Source organism: Coffea eugenioides, chromosome 6, assembly GCF_003713205.1.
Source record: "Coffea eugenioides isolate CCC68of chromosome 6, Ceug_1.0, whole genome shotgun sequence".
NCBI classification, from domain to species: domain Eukaryota; kingdom Viridiplantae; phylum Streptophyta; class Magnoliopsida; order Gentianales; family Rubiaceae; genus Coffea; species Coffea eugenioides.
Genome location: NC_040040.1, coordinates 11,907,617 through 11,930,850, shown reverse-complemented (window position 1 = coordinate 11,930,850; position 23,234 = coordinate 11,907,617). Strand labels below are relative to the sequence as shown.

At 35.5% G+C, this 23,234-nt stretch overlaps 2 protein-coding genes across 4 annotated transcripts; one reads left to right on the top strand and one right to left on the bottom strand.

Moving 5' to 3' along the window:
• Positions 1–654: 654 nt before the first annotated feature.
• On the bottom strand, positions 655–3,794 carry LOC113776355. Its single transcript, XM_027321493.1, has 7 exons — positions 3,746–3,794; positions 3,231–3,578; positions 3,040–3,133; positions 2,221–2,339; positions 2,029–2,133; positions 1,818–1,913; positions 655–1,679 (listed from the first exon to the last, which is right to left on the bottom strand). Exons 2-7 carry the CDS (start codon positions 3,576–3,578, stop codon positions 1,623–1,625), a joined length of 819 nt encoding a protein of 272 aa, XP_027177294.1. The 5' UTR covers positions 3,746–3,794; the 3' UTR covers positions 655–1,622.
• Positions 3,795–7,319: 3,525 nt separating this feature from the next.
• Positions 7,320–13,479, top strand: LOC113773027 (DEAD-box ATP-dependent RNA helicase 17). Of its 3 annotated transcripts, none has more exons than XM_027317541.1 (10): positions 7,320–7,519; positions 7,641–7,713; positions 7,828–7,937; positions 8,860–9,003; positions 9,615–9,696; positions 9,801–10,156; positions 10,245–10,318; positions 10,684–10,988; positions 11,359–11,605; positions 12,823–13,479. In XM_027317541.1, the coding sequence occupies exons 1-10, from the start codon at positions 7,414–7,416 to the stop codon at positions 13,069–13,071; spliced, it is 1,746 nt and encodes a 581-aa protein (XP_027173342.1). In that variant the 5' UTR covers positions 7,320–7,413; the 3' UTR covers positions 13,072–13,479. The 3 variants fall into 3 exon arrangements, with proteins under 3 accessions (XP_027173342.1, XP_027173341.1, XP_027173343.1); XM_027317540.1 differs by having other exon boundaries at positions 9,588–9,696; XM_027317542.1 differs by lacking the exons at positions 7,320–7,519; positions 7,641–7,713 and having other exon boundaries at positions 7,861–7,937; positions 8,898–9,003; positions 9,588–9,696.
• Positions 13,480–23,234: the final 9,755 nt, after the last annotated feature.

Below are 23,234 nucleotides of genomic sequence, written 5' to 3'. Positions count from 1 at the left end.
CGAGAGTTCGACGAGCTCTATCGAGATTTTTATAATATATATTTTAATTTTTATTATTGTAAAATATCAATAATATCCTTTATTTAAAATTATATATAAAATATTAATTTTTATTACTTGAACTTGATTAGACTTGATTGAACTCGAATAAGCTCGATTTGAAATAATTACATTTAATTAAACTCGAGCTCGAGTTTCATAAATTGATGTCGAGCTCGAGCTCGAATTTTAAAAGCTTGACGAGCTCGACTCGATTCGACAGCACCCCTAGCACTGACCACCTCGCATGTTTAAATAATTGAAATCTATAGCTAACTCACACAAAAGCCTCTAGTGTGATTATTATTATTATTATTTTGGTTTGAAAGTACATGGAGAGCCAGTGTGTTTGGAGAGATCCTTTAATATTCTACAGTTCCATGATTCCATACATTCCAATTTCACACCGGTGACGTCAATAGGTTTTTAAAACCCAAAATTAATAAATAAATAAAAAGGGGTAAGCCCTTAGCCTAAAAGGGAGAAAAAGAAAATTCTACTTCCACCGCTTTGCTCAAAACTCTAGAGTGCAATATCTTCATCAGCCAAAAGGGAAGATGCAAGGCTTATGCGTCGACAATGATTAAACTAAAAGCAAAACAGTTAGCAGGAGAATAATCTAGAGAAGGTAATAATTTCATTAAGAGAGGGAGCAAGCGGTTGCAACGCAAAGATACAAGCAAACAATTATCTACGCACTAAACTGGAGTGCCTAACTGGGGAAAATTTCCAATAAGACGCAAGAATTTGGTAGATAAAGCAGTACGGAAAGAAAGAATACATAGCCGACTGATGAAACTCTGGCAATAGCTATTGCTGCCGCCACATAGCCAGAGGATAGGAGGACACCAACCATGCAGGATTCAATGATGAAACGCAACATGTTACATAAGATCGCCATTTCCAGCAATGCAGCTCACTCTAATTCAAGTCCGCAGCACCAGTATGTATTGCCATATCCAATCTTTTAGCTTTTTGAATAACTTGAGCGAGTATCATCCAGCAAAATATAGCTACACTGAGGATGTAATAATTCAGACCTAAGGTAAGTGCTCTAGGCATTATAAAAACAGCAACAGCAGTTGTATCTAAAGCTTTAATTGTGGTTCCTTATTTTTATTTTATTTTTTTTTAGATAAGTGGAAGGTTTTGAATCTAAGACTCTACGTACAATCCCTTCCACCTTACCACCCAACCCAACCCCTCTCCCTGTAATTGTGGTTCCATAGAACTACTTCAGACTGGCAGAATTGGATCAGAAGCATCGATTTGGTTCTTTAGGCTAATTCAGAATACCAGGGCAAGACAATGGAGGGGCAGGAGAAGAGTCTAGAGGCAGCCACCCCCAGGAAGGTAAAATATGTTCAGATCTAAATCAGAAAGATTACAAAATCCCAGTGTTAATTCCTCCTTCAGATCCATCCTATTAACTTAGCCATGTGTGTAATCCGTAAATTTGAATATTCAGCGACTGATCTCTACCTTCAGAGATATTCTCCAGAAAAACATCAATGCACAAAGTAAATAAGCATAACAACTTTATATGACCACGAGCAGAGATAGAACTTTTCCTACAAACTCCCTCAATCTGAATGTTCTGCTATTTGAGAGTTTCGCCCTTCAATCAAGTGTTGAACTCTCTGCAGCCAAATCCACATACTAGATTCATCAGCAGCAGGAAATGCAAAATTCTAATTCAATCAAAGTAAAAAGACTTCAAACTTAAACACCCAACCCCTTCCCAATCCATCCCCACAAAAGAAGCAACTTTGTGTCACCTTCACTGAACTGCCAACCTCCTCCAGCTTTTGCAAAATTACCCACTCCGGAATATGAGAAGAAGAATCATGCCTGAGGAATTTTGAGGGGGACATCTGGAAACCATTCAAAAGAGCACATGAGAGACCAAAAACTCGAATATGAATGGAAAAATTAATACTTGATTAATAGTAAATGCAATAATTTCATGAGCTTTTTAAACTAACTTACCGAAGCAGTTGATGATTGAGCTAGCCTTGAATTTGTATCTTCCACAGCAGAAGCTTGTCTTGAGAATGCCTGACTTCTTATATTTGAAAGACGCATCAGAACAGCCTGAAAAAGTTTTCCTAATTAATGTAATTATCCCAATGAACACAGAAGAATTGCTCAGGGAAATCACAAAATGAAATTAAAGTATACCTTCCTAAAAGCATGAGGATTAGCAATGCCTTGGATTTGAAGATCATCGCTTGGTGGCCTTCTCACACCAACATTCTCAATTCGTATTGAGTAGACACCAAACTTAGACTGTAGATATCCTGACAATATCTCAAGGTTAGAGATGCTGCATACAGTAATAACCCTATAGTATGCATAACCAAATGCCAAATGACATCACAACTAGCATTTTCTTTTTCCTTTATCGATAAGTATAGGAAATACAACCCAAAGCTGGAACAGATACTTTAAATAAAGAATTAACGGCCAACATAAATCTTAACCAGTAACTTCTTGTAACTATTAGACTAATCAATCTTCAAACGGCCAACATAAAATTTGAAACACCATTTTTCCGATTTTGATAAATAACAAAAAACTGACTGCACCATTTATATCTTAACCAGCTAAGTCGGCCAGGAAAAAATAAGGAATTAACGATTGCCCCTGTGCCAATGAAAGGCAATGAGATGCTTTTATCATCAGTTGCACTCATCTAACACCATGAAGCTCCTCAACCAATTAAACCATGCATTACTGCCTAGACCAAATCTTTCCAAGAAACATTCTTTATAAAATTCCAATTTTTAAGCAGTCTAAGCAACCATCTCCAATGAACAAAAACAAAGAAAAGAAAAACAACCTATTTAAGCACTTAAAGGCGAATCACAATCAGCTAGGTAATTCATCCACCCAGACCCATTTGTATCTCTTCCAAGCCAGATGTGTAGGTTATCAGCAGACTAATTCATACAATTAAAACAATGTAAGTGGGGGAGAAAAGATGCCCAAGCTTTTTACCTTGTTCAATCGCAATGTCAGCTACTGAAGGCAGTACAATATGCTTCTCTCTTTTAAAAACCCCAAAACAAGGGAATGGAACTGGCTTTATCACCTAACCCAACCCAAACCCGAAAAAAAACTGCATTAATTTGATTGCTAAACTTAATTCAAATAAAGAGTGTCAAAAAAAAGAAAAAGAAAAAAATTACTTTGTAGACAATGGCGTTAGGGGTGACGTAGAGCTTTCTGGAGCGGATATGCTTACGCAGGATATATCTCCGAAAGGGCAAATAAAGCAGCATGAAAAGCCCTATCCCCCATGCCAAAATCAACAGCAATGAGTACAATATCCACTGAGCTGTCTCGTAATTTACGAAATTCTCTTCGGCCTCCTCGAACGACGCCGTATACAGCACCGGTTCTTCTTCATCAAAATGATCGGTCTCCTCCTCCTCCTCCTCGTTCGCCGATTGGGAATCCACGCTTGAGCCGCTGCTGTCGAGTAATAGCCCCCTTTCTAGCCGGTCTATTTCCTCTCCTCCGTTTCTTACTTCCATCTGAACATTAAAAATTGGAATCTAATGATCAAAATTAGTGAAGAATATATTAAGCATGCATGAATTTGGAGGAGGAAGAAAATAAAAAAGAAAATTACGGTCAAAAGATATTATACTTCCGAAAATAAGTAAATAAATTTTGTGAAATGGAGATCGCGGATGCTAACTGCTAAGCCTCCTTTTTCGGGCTGTTCCAGGAAGGTAAATGATGGTAGCTGGTGGTCACCTGCGCAGGCATCAAACCACTTTTCAAACTTCAGACGGTGAAATGGTAGGTTGATTGCAAAATACCCCCTTCAACTGCCTCCCTTTCATATTTGGCCCCCCAAACTATACAATCTGGGTTGATTATCTCTAAATGTTTGGATAGCAAGTTTTTCCAAAAAAATTTTTCGTTTCCATCGTAAACACATTTTCCAATTCACCTTTTTATATTTTCAACTATCTTTTTATCTCACATACATCACATCACAAAAAGTGATACAATAATTATTTCAAATAATTATTTGGAATAATGCTCCATGAGCGGCAGTGCAATTTCAATTTGTGTGAAAAAACAATTGTTATTTGAAATATATACCTCTTAGTATCCTTTTATATCTTTGTTAAGTGAATTTGTACATTTTCATTTGATCCTTGTTAGTTTATTTATTTATTACACATGTTTATAATATCAAACAAGATAGGTTATAGCATTGGACATATAATTGAAAGTAATTTGTTTTCCATTAATCACTAATGTGAAGGACATTGCCAATACGAAAAAGTTAATCTAATCTAATCACTTTGTAGCTCTTAAGTAGCAGCAACAAACAAAATTCTCACTAGATCAATATAGTTTGATATGTTACTCAAAAAAAGAAAAAAAAATAGTTTCGCATGAAAATTTCTTTCAATGAAGGAAGATTACAAAAGGTTCAAGGGTGCTCGACAGTCCTTTTAGAATACAATAATACTAGTGGGAATACCCGTGCTATGCACGGTGCTGACATTATTGAAAAAAAAATAAAATAGTGAACAAATAAAGGTGAACAAAATTTACCAATAAAATTAAAATATAATATCTGTTTAACAATAGAATGTAAATATCATTCAAGAACCGTCTTTTTTCGGTTGTATGAGAATTTTTTTTATCATTGTATGAGAATTGTTAACAAAAAAATACAATAGTTAATATAGAATAGCATCAATAGAATTTAATACAATTGTGTTGTAATCAAATGAAAAATACGCACCAATTGAATTGTTATTGGCACCCATAGTTAATAAAGTAATCCCTATATAAAAATATTTTGATACATGTAGTAATTGGTAATCTATAAAATAAAATAAATTGTTAATCTATAAAATTGCTAAGTTGTCTATAAATAGCATCAATAGAATGTAATACAAATGTATTGTAATCGAACAATTGTAATACAATTGTATTGTATTGTATTTATAGTTGATTTAGCAAGATAGTGCAGCCAATAAGTGTGTATGTAAAATGAGTATGACGATATAAGAAACTGTATATTTACCATGATCACGCAAAATCATTGGTGATGTGGATGACTGGCGATCTTGAGGACAGTTAGATTTTTCATTTCTTTGATCTATAAATAAAATATATATTAAATTAAAAATCAATAGTTTATGTATTTATTTTATGTGTAAATAGTGATACATTGTATGAGAACTGTTAACCAAAAAAATACAATAATTAATATAGAAATAGCATCAATAGAATTTAATAGAATTACATTGTAATCAAATGAAAACAATTACAGAGAAGTGGTTACCTGAACTAAGAAATGCAGTTTTAAATGCTCAAAAGTGCCTTGACGATTGCACATATGTCAGGGGCTTGGTGAGTTTTTTGCTCCTCTTGAATCATTTTCTTTTTTCTAATTGTAATATATTACTTGCAGGTGTTAAGTAGGACTTGGCTCTAACCTTTCGTTTAAGTACTTTAAGCAATGAACTATTTATTCCATGAGTTGAATTGTGCTGTTGCTAGATAGATGAATCACGTAGTTGTAATTGTCATTGTTGATAAAGAAAAGAAAGGCTAGAATGCAATTTTGCCAAAAGGATTTCTGACGAAATTAAAAATTAATCCAATTTTAATAATGGGCGTATAGTGCCTTAGTTATTAGTAGTATCTGAATTGTTTTTCTCCAATTATAAACCATTTTTAATTATTTTTTTTAATTATCAAAAAATCTTTTTTTTATTTCATGCACGATCATTTTTGGAATAAAATTATGAAAATAACTATCGTAACACCTATTTTATGTGATAAATGTGCAATAAAAAATAATTAAAAAAATTTCAGTAATACAAACAAATAAATTTTTATAATATACAATTTATGTTAGAAATAGTAGAACCCTCAATCATGAACCTATACCATCCGCAATTATATAAGCAAGCAATACCTTTTTATCTTTGCTTTACAGTGTAACAATAAGCAAACAACCGTTCATAAGATTTTGTAAAAAATTTTCAGAAATAATGGATGATCAGAAAATCAATGCAATATCATTCATGACAAAAAACAAAGCAAAAGCAAAACATACTTAAAAGGCAGAGGGGACTGACCTGGAAAATTAAGCCGGCCGCAAGAAGGTTGATTTCTGCTGGAGTCTCTGCACATAATATCTTCCACTACTGCTCACAAAAGAAACAAAATCAATACATTTACAAAATCAATAGAGAACCCAAAACAAATAAGAAACTGAGAGAGAGGGTGAGGGAATTAACTCGATAAGTTAATTAAGTCGATCAGTAAAAGAAGAATTTGTAGGAGTAATTGTAGGATGAGTTAAGATAGTGGGATAGTGGGAGTGAGATAGTGGGAATATTGATTGGTGATAAGGTGATAGTGGGATAGTGGGATAGTGGGAATATTGATTGGTGATAAGGTGGGTTATAACCCACTACTTTTTTACGTATTAAAATAAATACAAAAATATGAGTTAAGATAGTGGGATGGTGGGAGTGAGATAGTGGGAATATTGATTGGTGATAAGGTGATAGTGGGATAGTGGGAATATTGATTGGTGATAAGGTGGGTTATAACCCACTACTTTTTTATGTATTAAAATAAATACAAAAATATGAGTTAAGAGAGTGGGATAGTGGGAGTGAGATAGTGGGAATATTGATTGGTGATAAGGTGGGTTATAACCCACTACTTTTTTATGTATTAAAATAAATACAAAAATCTAGAAAAAAGTATGACAAGTTTAGAAGGCATTGAGAGGGTTTCTGCTAAAAATCCCTTCCTGAATACATATAGATATAGATATAGATTATTGAAATTAAATTCATGATTGGATATAGAATAAGAATTATTAATTATTAAATTATTTCAAAAGTTTAAATCACGAAATTATGAAATAAGACGTAAATGAATTAGAATTATAGGTACCATAGCAAAAAGAGACGGAGCATTTTCCAAAGATTTGCCGGTACTTGCGCAAATGTGATTTGGTTTAATAAGCGGTTAAGTGGCGTGCTTCTAAGACAGCCCAATTGCCCATGAGACGGGGGCTATGAAACAAACTGAAAAGCCCAAAAAAACAGCGGGACAATCACGACTGGGATAACGGGTCTTACGGCAGCAGGCTCACGACGTCGTTTAGCTTAAACCCTAGACCCTATTCGAACACCGGAAGAGTTTTCGCAGGAAAATTCTCAGTAACAAAAGGCCCAAACGATCGTTAGTAAGTAGTATTTGATTTGAAACAAATTTAAGAAAATTCAGCAAGAAAAGGCCCAAACGATGGTAAGTAAGTATTTGATTTGAAACAAATTTAAAGACCAGGAAGAAGAAGCAGCAGCAGGAAAGATGGAGGTCAAGAAGAGTAGCAGTAAAGTTTCTTCGGAAGAGGTGTTCGCTTCTTGCTCCTTCTCTAGCCTCGGCCTCGACCCTAAGTTATGCGACCAGCTCAAAGGTTTCTCCTTTTCTTCCCCTTTAAATCGGCCTTGAACTTACATTTATTTTTGTACATTCTACTAAAATTGAGGTATAATTGGAGTTCATATTTTAAGAAAATGTTTCATTTATGTCAACAGAGAGGCTAGGATACGAGGTCCCAACTTTGGTTCAAGCTCAGGCAATTCCTGTCATTGTTTCCGGTCGACATGTGTATTTCTCTCTGCTCCTTGGGTTCTTTTTGTTTAGCTTTTTTTTTTTTTTGATGTTGTAAAATACTTTTTGTTTATAATTTTATGATTGTGAACGCGGAAAATGGGATGGTAGGCTTGTGAATGCGGCAACTGGGACTGGGAAAACTTTGGCTTACTTGGCTCCAGTTATTCATCACTTACAAAAGTATGAACCCAAGATTGATAGGTCTGATGGTACTTTTGGTAGGTCTTTTTCTTTTTAAATTTTTGGAGTTATATTATTACCTCAAAGTTTGTTGCTTATCCTTACTTTGATTTCTTGTTATTTCCATTGGTTGCGCCCTCTTTCTCACAATCCTGTGTTCGGGAGCAACCTGGCTGGTTTTTTTTTTTTCTTTGGAGAAAATAATGCTATAAAAGGGAGGGGTTGGAAAAACGAAGCAGGGACAAAGATCCTTAACCACTAAGCTATGTCTGATTCTCAACATATGGAACTTGATTCTATGTTGTGTTTTTTTTTTTTGGGAATGCGAATTATGGATAATATGAGTTATGTCTTGAACTTTTCGTGTACGTCATTGAAGTACTTTCATTTGTAATACTGTACTTGATTTCTCTTGGATTTTATTTATTATTTCTCTTGGATAAGTTTTAAGTAATCATTGCTTTTCTTTTGGAGTGGGAATGGGGGCAGGTTTTGATAGGCAGGGAAAGCAGGTTAATGTGCTCATGAATATAATCTTTTTGGAGCTCTTTAGGCTATTTTTTTAATAAAAATAAGTGCACACTTTGAAATGTTCTTGCAATAATTTCAAAAGCTTGTTGATTGGTAAGAGGAATGATTAGGGGGTACACTATTTCCTGTGAAAGAAAGACATATAACTGGCCATTTTGCAGGCTCCTAAAAAAAAAAATTGGTTTGCAGGCCCGTATTTTTATGAACTTTTACTACTTCTCATGGAGTGTGAATGTCTTTTCTTGTGTGGAAAAGATTATCTTGGATGCCTTACTTAACCAGCACCTTGCTGTTACGAGACATTTTCTTCTGCTTCTGCTTTCCCTTTTCCCTTTTCCTTTTTTTTTTGTCTCTTTTATTGTTTTCTTTTTTGCCTTTCCCCTCTTTTAAGGACTCTGTATTTTAATTTTACTGATTTCTTCACTATAGCGTTGGTTCTTGTACCAACGCGTGAATTATGCATGCAGGTGCTTGAAATCTTGCAGAAGATATTGCACCGTTTTCACTGGATTGTTCCTGGATATATAATGGGTGGGGAAAAGAGGTCAAAAGAGAAAGCTAGGTTGCGCAAAGGTAGACATATTATGTGAAAACATCTTATTTGACAGTGTCAAAATTTCTTCAGTTCTCCAGTTCAAAATCTTTTTAGTTTTCTTCAATTTACGTAGCCAACCTCCTGTGAGATCCAATATTTAAACTTTTTATTCTATTCTACCTCCATTTGTTACTTGGCATTTATACTAGTTTTTAGAATGGATTGAATGGATAAATGCCCATGCATTTCGTAATGTGATAACATGTTCATATTCAGTGAAGGGAGCTTCATAAACTCAGAAGAGTGTTAGAACTTTCAGACTGCAGTATTTAAGATTTCAGAAAGCAGTAGAAGATATTTTGTTGATATGACAATCATCTTTGGCGCTTCAACTCTGTATTATGTTTGGTGTCATCTAAGCCACTAATTACTGCCAGACTAGACTATCTATTTGACTTTCTTTTGATAAGACAATATGTCCTTTAACTAGGATTGTTTGTTTTTCTTACTCTGCAGTTTTTGTAATCTTTACCACTGTTGTCGGTAGATGTTAACATGTAGTTATTCTTCTCTCTCCAGAACACTTTATGTGTACTTTAAAACTTGATGTTAACATTTTTAGGTATATCCATCCTTGTTGCTACTCCAGGACGTCTTTTGGATCACTTAAGAAATACATCATCATTCCTTTACAAGAATTTACGTTGGGTAATATTTGACGAAGCAGACAGGTATTGTTCACACTGCTCTATCATTGCGGTTATTATGTGAGTTACACATTTTTTATGATTTAGTTTATTGTTTTCAACCTGCATTTTAATTGTACACCATACAGAATTCTCGAATTGGGGTTTGGAAAAGACATTGAAGAGATACTTGATATTTTGGGTTCAAGGCAACAGAGTGCTGTAGCCAAAGATGATATTACTTCTAGGTATTCTCATTTCCAGAGGCAGAATCTACTTTTGTCAGCTACACTGAATGAAAAAGTGAACCATCTTGCCAAAATTAGTTTAGAAAACCCTGTTTTGATTGGTCTCAATGACAAGAAAGTGCAACTCAAGTCGTTTCATGAGCATGTGGGTCCTGTAGAATCTGACTTGGAGAATGAAATGGGCAATTCTGGTGAATATCTGTGTTCTTCAGACGAATTTAAACTTCCTGCTCAACTAGCTCAGAGATATGTAAAAGGTACACAAGAAAAGATATTCTTCGAATTGTTATTTACAAGCCTGGCCAGTAGAGTATTCATGATGTTCAAATTAAATTGTTTCTGCAGTACCCTGTGGTGCTCGACTTGTTGTGCTTCTTTCTATTCTAAAACATCTGTTTGAGAGGGAAGCTTCACAAAAAGTAAGTGGACTGTTACATGATTTCTCTGGTTGCTGCCTCTCATTTTCAATCTTGGTTGTCTGATTTTTCTACACCGGTATTTTTACTGTGAACAAGTTGTGTTATGCATGTGGTGGTTTTAACATTTGCAAGTTATTATAACGCAGACATGGCATTGAATAAAAAGCAAATTTTTGGTCACATACTGACTGTGGTACAGTAGTAGTTAATTTCCAATTTTCACAGCCCTGTCTACTTGTCATTTATGATTTTATTCCTTTGAAAGTTCTCAAAACTGTCTCATGTAACTTGTTTTTAGTTATTGCCATTTTTTTTACTCTTTTTAAGACTAAGAGTACCAATACTGCTCCTGCACTTTTCCACAGATTGTGGTATTCTTTTCAACATGTGATGCTGTGGATTTTCATTATTCACTTGCAACTGACTTTCAATGGCCTCCGAATTCACAAATGGAAGCAGAATTCAGGCAGATGTTTTTGGGATGCAAAATTTTTCGCTCACACGGAAAAATGGATAATGAGAAGAGGAGAGCTACATTTCAGGCTTTTAAATCTGAAAAATCTGCTCTACTTTTGTCTACAGATGTTGCTGCTAGGGGCCTGGATTTTCCAAAGGTCAGATACATTATACAGTATGATTCTCCTGGGGAGGCAGCTGAGTATGTGCACAGGTGTGTCCTTTTTGTATTCTTATTTGGTACTTTTCACCCAAAGTTTTCTTTGCTCTGTATTCATCTATTCATCAGGTTCTGGGATACTATTCTTGGTGCTAAGTATGTATATCTAGCAGACTCATGGTGCCATCTAATACTGCCTTTCTTAAGTATTTGGATTACCTGTTACGTCCTACCTGGTAAGACGTGCTTGTCCATAAGGAGAAGGGCAAAACCTTGAAAATTGTGAAATATTATCAATTCCTTTACCTTGAAGTTGGAATTACTTATCATCATTCAGCAATGCACAAGAACCTGCAAGCGTGTTTACTGACTTCCACTGGCAGAGTTCTGTAGAGTTCTGATGCACTGTTAATTCCTATTGCAGGGTTGGAAGAACTGCCCGTTTGGGTGAGGAGGGTGAATCTTTGTTGTTTTTGCAACTGTTAGAAATTGATTACCTGCAAGATCTGGAGAAACATGGAGTTGTGCTTGGAGAGTACCCTCTCCTCAAAATGTTGGATGGCTTTAGCGTGCATGGAGTCAAGAAACAAGTGAAGAATTTAGTTACAATAGAGAGGCACCCCTGGGTTCTTTCTTTGCAAAAGGCTCTAGAAACCTTTATTTCAACAACAGTAATGACTCTTAACTTTATTCTTTTAAATTTGTGAAGCTCCAAAACTTTAATTGCTGTGCTTGTACTTTTTTATTACTTGTATTTTTCATTCTGCTTTCTGTTACTTACATTTTATTTTTTTGGTATCACTATTCTTTTAATTTGCGGTTCGTTAAAAGTTCCTTTTCATTTCTGTAACTGGGAAACAATATTCTCGATTAGAGACAAGAAGTCTAGAAGTATTGTACTAGCATAAATTAATCAGGTCAATATTTGATAAGAAAGCAAAGGATGATTTTAATGTCATGTATGATTATTAATAGGTTATCCAACAGAAGCATGAAAATGGAATATTTGTATTTCCAATGCAGAATGGATGAATGCATTTCTGTTGGGCATGACCGAAACTATGTACATTATCTTTAAATAGAAATTTTTTTTCATAAATTTTTATTTCACCTCTCCATCTCAATAGTTGAAACCAAAAAAAAAAAAGTAAGAAAAAGTGGTAGCCTCTTATGTTTCAGTTTTACTTTCAAGTGTAAGGTCACCAATACTCGCACATGTTATTGACTTTTTAAATGATTGTAATTGAAACTTCCTTAGCAGAGAATCTATATAGCTGAACAGGTTGAGGGTTTTTGTTCTTTCTCTTGAAAGAGGGTTCATGTCTTACCGTCTATTCCTGTTTCAGTTTCTTTTTTTCCTGGTCCCCATATTATTGGTATTGTTATCCTGTAACTCCCCCTTTTTATGCATGCAAAGCTAGGAGGTTCTATTATTTTTTGATTGAAGGACATGTCTAAAGGAGACGCTGGTAGGAAGAATGAGATATCCTTGTTAATTTAAGACACAGTAATATATGCTTGGAAAAGAAAGCATTCCAACTTGTCTGATTGTTTTATTGATCGACTGCTATTGTCAACTGCACCAATAAGACTGGGATGCTGAACATATTTCGAGGCCTTGATTTGCACTTGTACTAATCCTTTGCTGTTTGGCATAAAAAATTTTGCACCTGGCTGCATTGGATGGACTTTGTCATCTCTTTCACATATCCCATTATGTGATTGCCAATGATTTTCTCCTTTCATATAGTTCAACGTTTTAGAATTTAAAAACTGATATCTGAATCTTGAGAAATGTTGTTTGAATCCTGCCAAATTTACTCTTCTTGATCTTTCCTCCCCTTTGTTTGTTTAAAATCTAATCTGTTCTCTCTCTCATTGTTGCTAGCCAAAGATAAAGAAACTGGCCCAGAATGCGTTTTGGTCATGGGTTAAAGCATACTCAACCCATCGTGGTGAGCTGAAAAGGATTTTTGTGGTGCAAAAACTTCATTTAGGGCATGTGACAAAAAGTTTTGCATTGAAAGAACAACCCTCTCTGGTTAGTAAATCAAATCAAAAGGAATTTAAGAAAAGGAAGAGGGATGAGAAACAGAAAGGAATCTCAAAGAAGAGAAAATTTGCTAAAAAATCATGATGCTCATGTTACTGGGAAGCCGTGTGCTCTCTCCTTGAATGTGCTATGTAGACAAAGCTAAAATTGTACAGCATCCTCATTCATACAAGCTCGTGTTGACCTTGTCAAGGTATGATGTGGAAGCCTTGAGAAGCTCGTGGGCTTTTCTATCCTGCCTGTCCAGCGAGAGTTGCAAATGCTGGTGCGGATATGATTCTCTCGTCAGGTGAAGGCGTGTTTACCATTATGCCTTGAGTGCCATGATATTTTGTAGAAAATTACCTACGGCGCAGGTTTCTATAGCCATTTACATTGTCGGCACTGTAATTCCCAAAATCTAGTGCTTTCTGCCGTGTTGGTAGCTTTTTATTGCATTATATTCTTTATATTCAAATGAATACTGTCAAACTGGGACGCTCAGGTTTTTTACTTTCTCAGCTAGTTTTGTTCTTAGTGCGGCAGCAGGGATGGACCGAACAAAGTTTGTTTTCTGATTGTACTGGATCTTCACGTGGACAACTGTTAAAGGTAAAACAGTTTGTCCAATGGATGTTCATGTGGCACTCGTTAAGATATATTTCAGGTGTTGTATTTTTGAAAATATAAGATTAATTAGGAAAAATAAATAAATACAAGAAATAGTAGGCAAGATTAAATATGAAAAGTATATAAATGTAAGAAAGGAGAATAATTATTAATATCTGTATATTTATATAATAGGTTAAGTGAGTACTAGATCACTAGAGAAATCTAAGGTAAAATTGGTCTCTTGGCATAATGGAACCATCGATGTCCCACTGTAACTTTTTAGGTGCAAAGCCTCAGAATTCAAGTTCTGATGATATGATACTATTCTGCTGCATTCCACAAGGATTGCGTCTTTTGACATGGTGGGCAGGCTAGTATATACCGTCGCTGTAATACGAGGAGCTTCCGGTGTTAGCTGCGAAGATTAAATTAACAATCAAAGATCCGTAATGCCAAATAAGATCACATTCACAAAATCTGTGGGCCTTGATTTTGGTTTCCATCAGCACCACCATCGTGTATGGACCCATGGGCTTTGACGAACCCTCTAGCCTCAACCAGTCACCCTCCAACAGTCAGTTTCCAACCAAAAACATACGTGGGCCCTCACAGGACCCAGAGAGACTGAGTTAGATTAGCTGCATCCACAACCACAAAGATGAGGTATGCAATCTCCCACGTCAGGTAGGTCTAGCATCTCCTGGTTGGATCTCTTCTGGGCCCGCAACAAAGACTTGTTGAGTATCGATGGTGGGCCAATGTGCATTAATTTGCAGGCCATGCACTCGTGACTAGGCCCACTTGAGGTCCTCAATGTCCGGCTGTGCCTCTCCCTTGCACACTTTTTATTCCTCCTCCCCCCACTCAAAATATATTGGCTTTCCAAGTTCCAACATGATAAAGATGACTATCATGGTTTCAATCAATTCGTTATCTGATCTGCTAAAAAAAAGGAAGAATATTACTATTATACTTATGGTAATTTGATGCGTAGAAGAAATGTTGTATGGCATTAAAAGGGCATTTGGCATAAAGTGCTGGAAAAATGCAGAAGAATGATATAAATAAGGTAAAATGGTCTTAGCAAGATGATTCAGGAAACATGACTAAATCAAGTTTTTCTTTAACCAAGTTGAGAGGGGGCGGTGCTTGCATGCACCATAACTGTTTTTAGGGGGGCGGCTGGGCAGTGGCCGCTGGAAGTTGGGGTATGGAATTTTATTCACAAAAGGTTTAGAGCCTATTACTTTCAAGTACAACTGGTTCCATCTTTATTAGTATGGAGTATAATAATCCTCTGCAATGACGACTCCCACGTGGGATGACAATAATAGAACATTAATTGCTGAAAAATAAAAAGGAAACTGCTAAGAAGAGGAATATAATAGCAGCAGCAGCAGTAGTGAATTAAGAATGGAATAATTTGGCGGTGTGTCGGTGTTAAATGCATTTCTTGGTTGATTCTAATTGACAGGCATATGTATATATATAGATGCAGCAGCAGACTTCTGCATGAAAATAGGGTTAGATGGATTGTACGAGGGTGGCTGATGATGGAAATAATAACGACCCCCAAAAAAAAGAAAGAAGAAGGAAATCCGAAATACTAGTAAAGAAGAGTTAAGAAAAGCAGCTCAAGGAAGGAAGGACGTCCCTTCATCCTTTAGCATATTGTACATGGGCACTAGTCCTCAATTATTCATGCCGTGAATCGTGTTTCCTGTTTACCTTTCACTGTTTGTATAATGTTTATCTGCCTCTTTGTACCTTCGTTGTCTGCTCAAATCATCAATTTTATAACGACGTAAAACGCAGCCAACCATCCATGCATTGAAGCCGAAGATGCTTCTGTTTAAAAAAGATACTACATACTACTAGTAGTATTAAATACTACTACTATTAGTTAAGGTGGTTAGTTACCGCAACCTCTGTTTGTGCATGCAAGCAGCAAATCAAAACTTCAAGAAACTGTTAACCCTTAGAATGACCATCGACATCTCTTGATCGTCAGTTCCATGCATCTCCATCACTACTTACTTCTGCTGTTTTTGTTGTACATTACAAATGGAGTACAATCTACCTAATCAGTGATGTACATCACGCAGTTTCTCCCTGATGGAGTTCCTAAACTCTACAATTTCATCTGCTAGCTAGCAGTGTTTTATGCTTGCTTGTCTTGCCATCAAGTCTTCCAATTAACATTAGGATAGAGTAGATTATACAAATGTATCGTTGCTGACAAAAAAAAGTGGCGATAGATTGATTTATTTTCATCAAGGAGGAGCTCAAATCCAGCACAAATAACAAATCTTTTTGATCAAGTCCAATTAACTTCGCATATAACAGGCAGAGTTTAATTAGATGGACGTTAAGCATGATTGTTAGTCACCCCACATCTGCTAATTAATGATAGACGTAACTTGTAAGGGGTCGGCAAACGTGCTGCTCAATCCGGTTAAAGTAAGAGATATTTATCGACCACGCTTCTTCAAGAGTAATCATCATCTACTCGTCTCTCCGCTTTCCCCATCTGAAAGCTGGATCACTACTGTCCAGGCAACTTCAGCTGTTCAACTTAGAATTAATGTTCATATTAATTAATCTTTGATGATTAATTAAGTTCTTTGATCCATTTGAAATTTGTGTACATCAAAATTCTAGTGGTGCATATAGAAAGTCAAATATAAATGACCCGAAGTTTCAACATCATCAGAATACCACAGTTAAAAAATTATTCTTAATTACCACCATTTACAGTGGCAGAGCCACACACAGGCCAGCTGGATATGTGCCCCGGCAGGCAAAATTTTTTTTTTTTTTTTTTGTAGGTATAATAAATTTTGTAAATCTTGATTCTATCCAACTAATTTTCAACTGTGCCCCTGCTGGTCCAATGAGAATTTTTGTGTTGGAATTTAGGAAAATTTTATTTTAACCCATAATAACGTGTGAAAAGTCAATTTACATATGTGCTTATACGTAATAAATTTCATGGGAATCTTAACTAAAGAAACAAATACTAGATATATATATATATATATAAGTCATTATTTTAATATCGGTCACAAGTCTAATTCTATAAGGAGCTTAGTCCACTAATAAGTTTTTTATACAAGAAACTCTTCTTATATTAGTGGATTACTAACCTCTTCTTATAGTAGTACATTTAATGTGTGTATGTTCGAATATTATTGACGTGCGTATAGAATAAATGTTAATCAAAAATTTTTTTTTGTATTCTTCGCTATAATACTCTTGTAATATGAACAAAATAACGATTTAAAAAATGTATTTTAAAAATTTTCCTATAATTAGTTACGAAAAATTATCTACTTCCGAACTAAAATAATTATTTTCTTTTACTTGTGCCCTACTGAAATTTCATCCTAGCTCTGCCACTGATCATTTGTTAAGACGTTGATGTTGTATCTTTTTCCAATTGATGAAGATAACAACACATCATGTGGAACCATGCACACGTAATTATCAGTGGTGTAGTAACAATAAAATGAAAATTGTAGAAAATCACATGACTTTGGGGTCAAAGAGTCACTCGCACTCACACAACTTTCAATCACCTTCATACATAGGCGTAGGCCAATCTGTTAAATATATCCGTATATATATATATAATTATGGGCTCAAGTTGAAGGCCAGAGTGGAAGATGATTGATTGAACCCCACCTTATAATGGTGCAATTAAATGCAATGTCCCACATATGAAACATATGTAAGGTGGCTTTTCTTTTCTTTCCTCAGTAGATAACCAAAAAAAAAAAAAAAGGAAAAAGATTTCCAAACTTCTCCAGCATCGATCCCACAGCTAGCTCCTAAGAGATGAGATATTGTTGTATCACCTGCTGGATGTTGAGCTAAGTGCATGCATGGCTCCATTCTCTTTATTATCAAAATCTTCTCATCTCTCCCTGTAAAATCATGGACACACTCATACTAGCATATCAGCTCGTGTTTAACTAGTAGTCTCTGCACTATATCTTATATGTAGACCCTACACGCCCTTTTCTGCTCATCTTAGGTGAAAAACTTGTAATGAATCACTACCCTCAGTTATATTCCTAAGTGTTTATAAGAGGTAGCTGAGTATTATATGCACTGTCTGTTTCGCAAATGTTCTACTCCATGGGCTATCCTGTTTTTTTTTTTTTTGGGGGGGGGGGGGGGGGGAGGGGAAGGGGTAGGGGGGTTTGGTTGCTTGGTATATACTTGAGGAGGAACTCCTATACAAGAGAGTGGAATAAAGTCCAACAATAAGGTGAGTAAATTGGTACAACTCCTCCTTTAAAGCCTTAGCAGTATCATATTATTACAAACATATAGAGTAACAGTGATCTGTAACTGGATCATCTCCAGAGCAACTTTCTTGAACGCATTTAATTAATTCGGATATATATATGTAGGGCCTCTGATGTTTTAACAGCAAGCGGATTACTCGGAGGGATGTATATGTCCCGTCGTTGTCTTCAAATATACGAACATAAATTGCTATAGTGCATTGAACTTAAGCAAAGCTGTCCAAATTTAAGGTAGTTGAACAAAGGAATAATCTTATGATTAGTTTGTTAATTATAAAGGCACTTCATTCGAAAAGATGCCCCAATGATTTCATGCATCCTTTTTGCTTTACTTCCTTCTCTCTCTTTCTCTCCAACCAAACTTTAAATGAAACGTTGTTAAAATTTAATGGCGATGACCATGTGCTAACCTAACCAGCTGCTGAGTATCATTCAATAAGCATGTTTTGTGCCGACGGAGTCATTCCTCTGTTCTACTACCACTCATGTTCAATCTGTAACCACCTTTTGAGATGATAACAATGACAAGTAGGCCCTTGAATCGATTATTTTGACTAACATATGGAGATCATCACTCAAGGGTTTGTTCTCGATGGATTCACAGAACAGGCTAGTGATATTATTGTTTGTTTGGAAGATTTAGACAATATTCTGGATTCCTGCGTCTTTTATATGATCTGGATTGAAGCACTGAAGCAGCTTTTGCTTTTTCTTTTGAGATGCAATAAAAAAAGGTAACTTTTTGGAATACTTTTCCTACTTGAGATAAACTGCCTTGAAAATTCCCGAATTACAAATCCAGTGCAATAAGACAAAGACCTGAGATAAACTGCTTTTTTTTATGAGATCATCAAAGGGTACCTGAGAAGTTGGGGGGAAAAAAAAGACAAAGACTCTCCATAAGTTAGTACAAATGTTATGGCAAGGATCTTCTGCCCTCACGGCAAGATATGGTGACCAATAAGATATAATCGTGTGTTTTTTTGAAGTGAGAAATCAAAATTGCAACTTAAATTTGTAATCTTGTTATGGTAGGTGATTGTACGTAAACAACTTCATATTCCCCTTTTAGGGCTAGAAGACATAATCCCATGTATGTATGACTAAGCATTAGTGATGTCTTGTCTCCTTTATCCAGTTTAACGAGTGCTGTAAGTTTTGCTTTATGACTAAATACAATTGTAATCAACTGTCGCGTTTCCCAAACTTCCAATGCCATGCCTTTCATCATATATGCGATGCCAATCCCATCAGAAATTGCATATACCAAATAAAATTGCCGATGGATGATTGAGCTTCTTCATTCGTTGAGAAACAGGAAAAGAAGTTAAAGCTGCAGAGTGAAATGTGTCTGGTTTGGGCGTAATAAATCAGCTGTTCTCCTACTGATTTTTCTCTACGTTCGTAGTCATTAATTTATTTGTTTTTCATTATGAATGTAACTAGTTAAACAATTAGCTAGTAGCTAGTGAAAAATTTTCATGAATCACATCAGTTTACGTGGTTGAACAACATTCATGATTTACTAGCTACTAGCTAGCTTTCTTCTTCCTTTTTTTTTAGGATTTTTTTTTTCATTAAAACCCTATCAGAAAAATAATAGTGCAATTTTAATGATAACCGTCAATACAAAATTCTTCCTTATGTCTTATCTTTCTTTAAAAAGAGAGAGAGAGGGAGGGAGGGACTTTCAAAAAGATTCCTGAATCCGGAGTTGATCTTTTCATACAGCAAATTAAACCCTAGAAGATTTTGCAATAGAGGAGATAGATACCACTGGAGCCGAAGTAGGCGACATGCCTGGACTGATCGTGGAAGGGGAAAGTGGTAAAGGAATCTCCAATTCTCTCTGGATTCGATCCTAAAAAACCTGTGAAAATCTCTCAACATGCATGCATGGTTTTACTGATAGGTTTTAAGCATATAAAAAACTGCACCATCCAGAAGAACCTCAGTACATGCTGCTGCATAGCAACTTACGCCAATTAAAGAAAGAACGACAATAATAAAATATTACTCCGATGCATTGGCAAATACCAAAACTACAAACTAGTACTACTGCAACTAGAGCACACTGCACCCTGTCATCATTGTCAGCAGTGATTAAAGAAATTCCGTATTCCGTACAGCCAAAGCAGCCAGAGCTAGCCCAGTTGACGATGTCCGTCAGGTTGAATTTTTTTTTTTTTGGTTTTAATTTCCATTTTTCTCTTTTCAATAAAAGTACTGGGTTTTTGGGTCAGAAAGAAAGAAACTGGGGTGAGATAGAGGAGTAAATGGACGAACCAGTGATTAAAAAACAATAAATATATTTGACAAAAAGGAGTAGAAATTGAACCTTACATCCTGGTCGGAGGTAAGGCGGTAGTTGGCCCGACAAAAGCTGCAAACCCTCACATGCTCCCCTTCTTGGATCATCGATTCTTGGGACTTCTGCATGCTGCTGTTGCTGCTGCTGCTGCTGGTGGTGGTGGTGGGGTGGGGGAGCTCCTTCTTCGTCCTGCGGCTTCAAACTTGAAACTGCAGCCGACTGCAATGTGCAGTTTGCATGAGCACAATTGCCGTTTGAAAAATTCCTAGGCGGTGGTGAAGATACAGGATCTATCGCCACTGTACTCCACTGTAGTAAGTAATTTATGAATCACATTTTGGAACAAAATAATTACAAGACGGGTTTTCGATTTTATTAGTCACCAAATGAAGAGGATTAATTTTAATCATTTAGTAATAAATTGCGACTAATAAATATGTGAAATCACATCATACCATAGTATCACGTAATAATATATATGCACAATACCTTCCACGATGAAATCTCTATTTACACGCACCTCCTCGTACCATTTCGACCACATGCATCATGGAGTAATCTTGATAAAGATAACAAAGATGAGGAAGAATCGTGCATCATGGATTAATCTGCATCGATCTCTTTCATCTTAGACGATGCATCATGGATTTTCCCTTACTTTCAAGGATTGACGGCTTCCTTGTGATGCAGACATGGGCCATTACAGTAATTCAATTTCTGATCATCATCTGGTGTATTAATTGACGAAGCTTATTTAATCATCTGATTTCAAGGTAAACTATATCCATCAAACAATGACGAAATTTGACATGCATACTAACGTTGCTTAGCTACATGGTCCACAAGTTCTTCTTTTTCTTTTTTCTTTTTTGAGGAAAAGAATAAAGTTTTTTTTCCCCTTCTCATTACTTTAAGAGAAACTTTTTCTTGTTTATTTAACAATCGAATACAGCCCGAAACCTATCAATTGTCAAAACACACTGCATCAAAAAAAAAATAAGTTTTTATCTATTTTTATGCAAAGTACTGCTAACTTTTCTAAGTTGATGCTCGAACAACTTCTTTTTGTGTACTTTAATTGCGTTGAAATATTATTATTATTATTATTATAATGTCCAAACTCCATAATTTAAGGCATGTGAAAAATCTCCGGTTTTTGCGGCTTTGTGGCTAATAAAGTTCGTTTTCTTTACATTTTTCAATTAAGTTAAACATTAATTAATTTATGATACGTTATCAAAGCACTGCTGCATTCACAATTTAAGAATCATAATAACCATATATGGTGTGTAATTATTATTGTTACTCTACTCTTGGAAAAATCTTTTGCAGAGGGAATTAATAATTTTGATTGATGTAATAGTAAAAAGTTGCAGTACTAAAGAAAGATGCAATGTGGTAGAAGCGTGAAGCTTTCTCCAAGTGAAAAAGGTTTTTCAAGAAGACTAGAGGAGACAGCATAATGCTTGTATTAAATTTAGTCCTGCGGTTCCCAATTAATTGTGATGTTCAAGTATTTTTCAAAGTGTCGTCAAAGGAATCCTTTGCGTGTATCGGTTGGGATTATTGTTTGTCCAAAAAGCCATTAAATACCAGCAAAAGTTGAATCAATTCATCAAAAGTTAAATTAAAAAAAAAAAGTAAACTGTTCAAGCCTTCTGTTCTTCTAGGTACATATATAATTATTCTTGGAAAAGGGATTAGAAGAACAAAAAAAAAACATATAAATGTAACCATAAGATGAGGATGATTCATGTTAATTAGTAGCATTAAGAACATTTTGTAGGCTTTCATTGAATGGTAAAAGCTAATAAGGGATAAGTTGTACAAGCTAATAGGTTTCTTCTTTGTTTTTCCTTCCACTTTGTTTCTTTTTTAAAAGTAGAAACTTAAAAGCACTGAGAACAATGGATTTGAAAAGCTATCGTTCTCAAATTACCCTTTCGTATTTCCCTTGATTTTTACTCCATGCATAGCTGGTTTTGCCTTGATTACAACAATATTTGATGGATAGGAAACAAATTCCCAGAAACTCATCCCCTACCAATAGAAAAGACAACACGAAAACTTACCTCGTTTGGATGCTAAGTTTTTAGAATTTTTATAGAAAAATGTGATGTATATGAGGTAACTAAAAATATGTTGAGAGAATTTTTTGTAATACTTGCGGGCCAAACAAGTTATATATATATTTTTTTTTTGTCGACGCAGGGGTGTCCGGGTCAATTCTTACGGGGCCCGACTAATCCCCTGCGGCCCGGACCCGGCGCCCTAATCCGGCCCGAACACGTTAAGTGCGCGGAGGAATCCAGCGTAGCGGGACTCGAACTTGTGACCTCAAGGGTCACTGGTGAGAGGCGCTGCCGCTGGACCATTCACGCGGGGCCCAAACAAGTTACATAATCCCAATAAAGTTTTGAACAATAATGCAAGGAGCACCTCATTGCAGAGTAACATATATATAAAGAATTATTCTGCAGCTTTTTAATCCAGCAAATCTGACCCTTTATTAGCAATAATTCTTTTCCAATGATTCGAAAGAAAAATTAGGACCAGTTGCAAAATAATAAGTTGTTAATTCACATCCAATCTTGATTAATTAGTTGAAACTTTAACATTTTATGGATCGATTTCAGCTAGTAAACTTCCTTCCAGAGCTAAAACAGAAAACTCATAGACAAGTGGCTCAAAACCAACATCTTAATTGAGTATCAAAACAGAAATCCCTCATGATGTGATTGTGAAAATATTCTCAAAAGTTCTAACTTCATTAAATATCAGCTGGTTGTTTCATTATAATTCAAATTGATTTTAGTTAGTACCATATTACTAGTATAATGTAATTCGTCTCTACTCTCTACATGTCTTTCAAGCTACTCTACGTGTTTAAATTAAGAAATGTTAACAAATTAGTATTAGCATATGTAAGTGAGAGGTCATATGAAAAATTTTGGGAGGCTTAGATTGTTTAATTTCTTTTAATTTTGAGTAGTTGTTAATAATGTTACATAGTACTAAGCAAGAGATTCCGA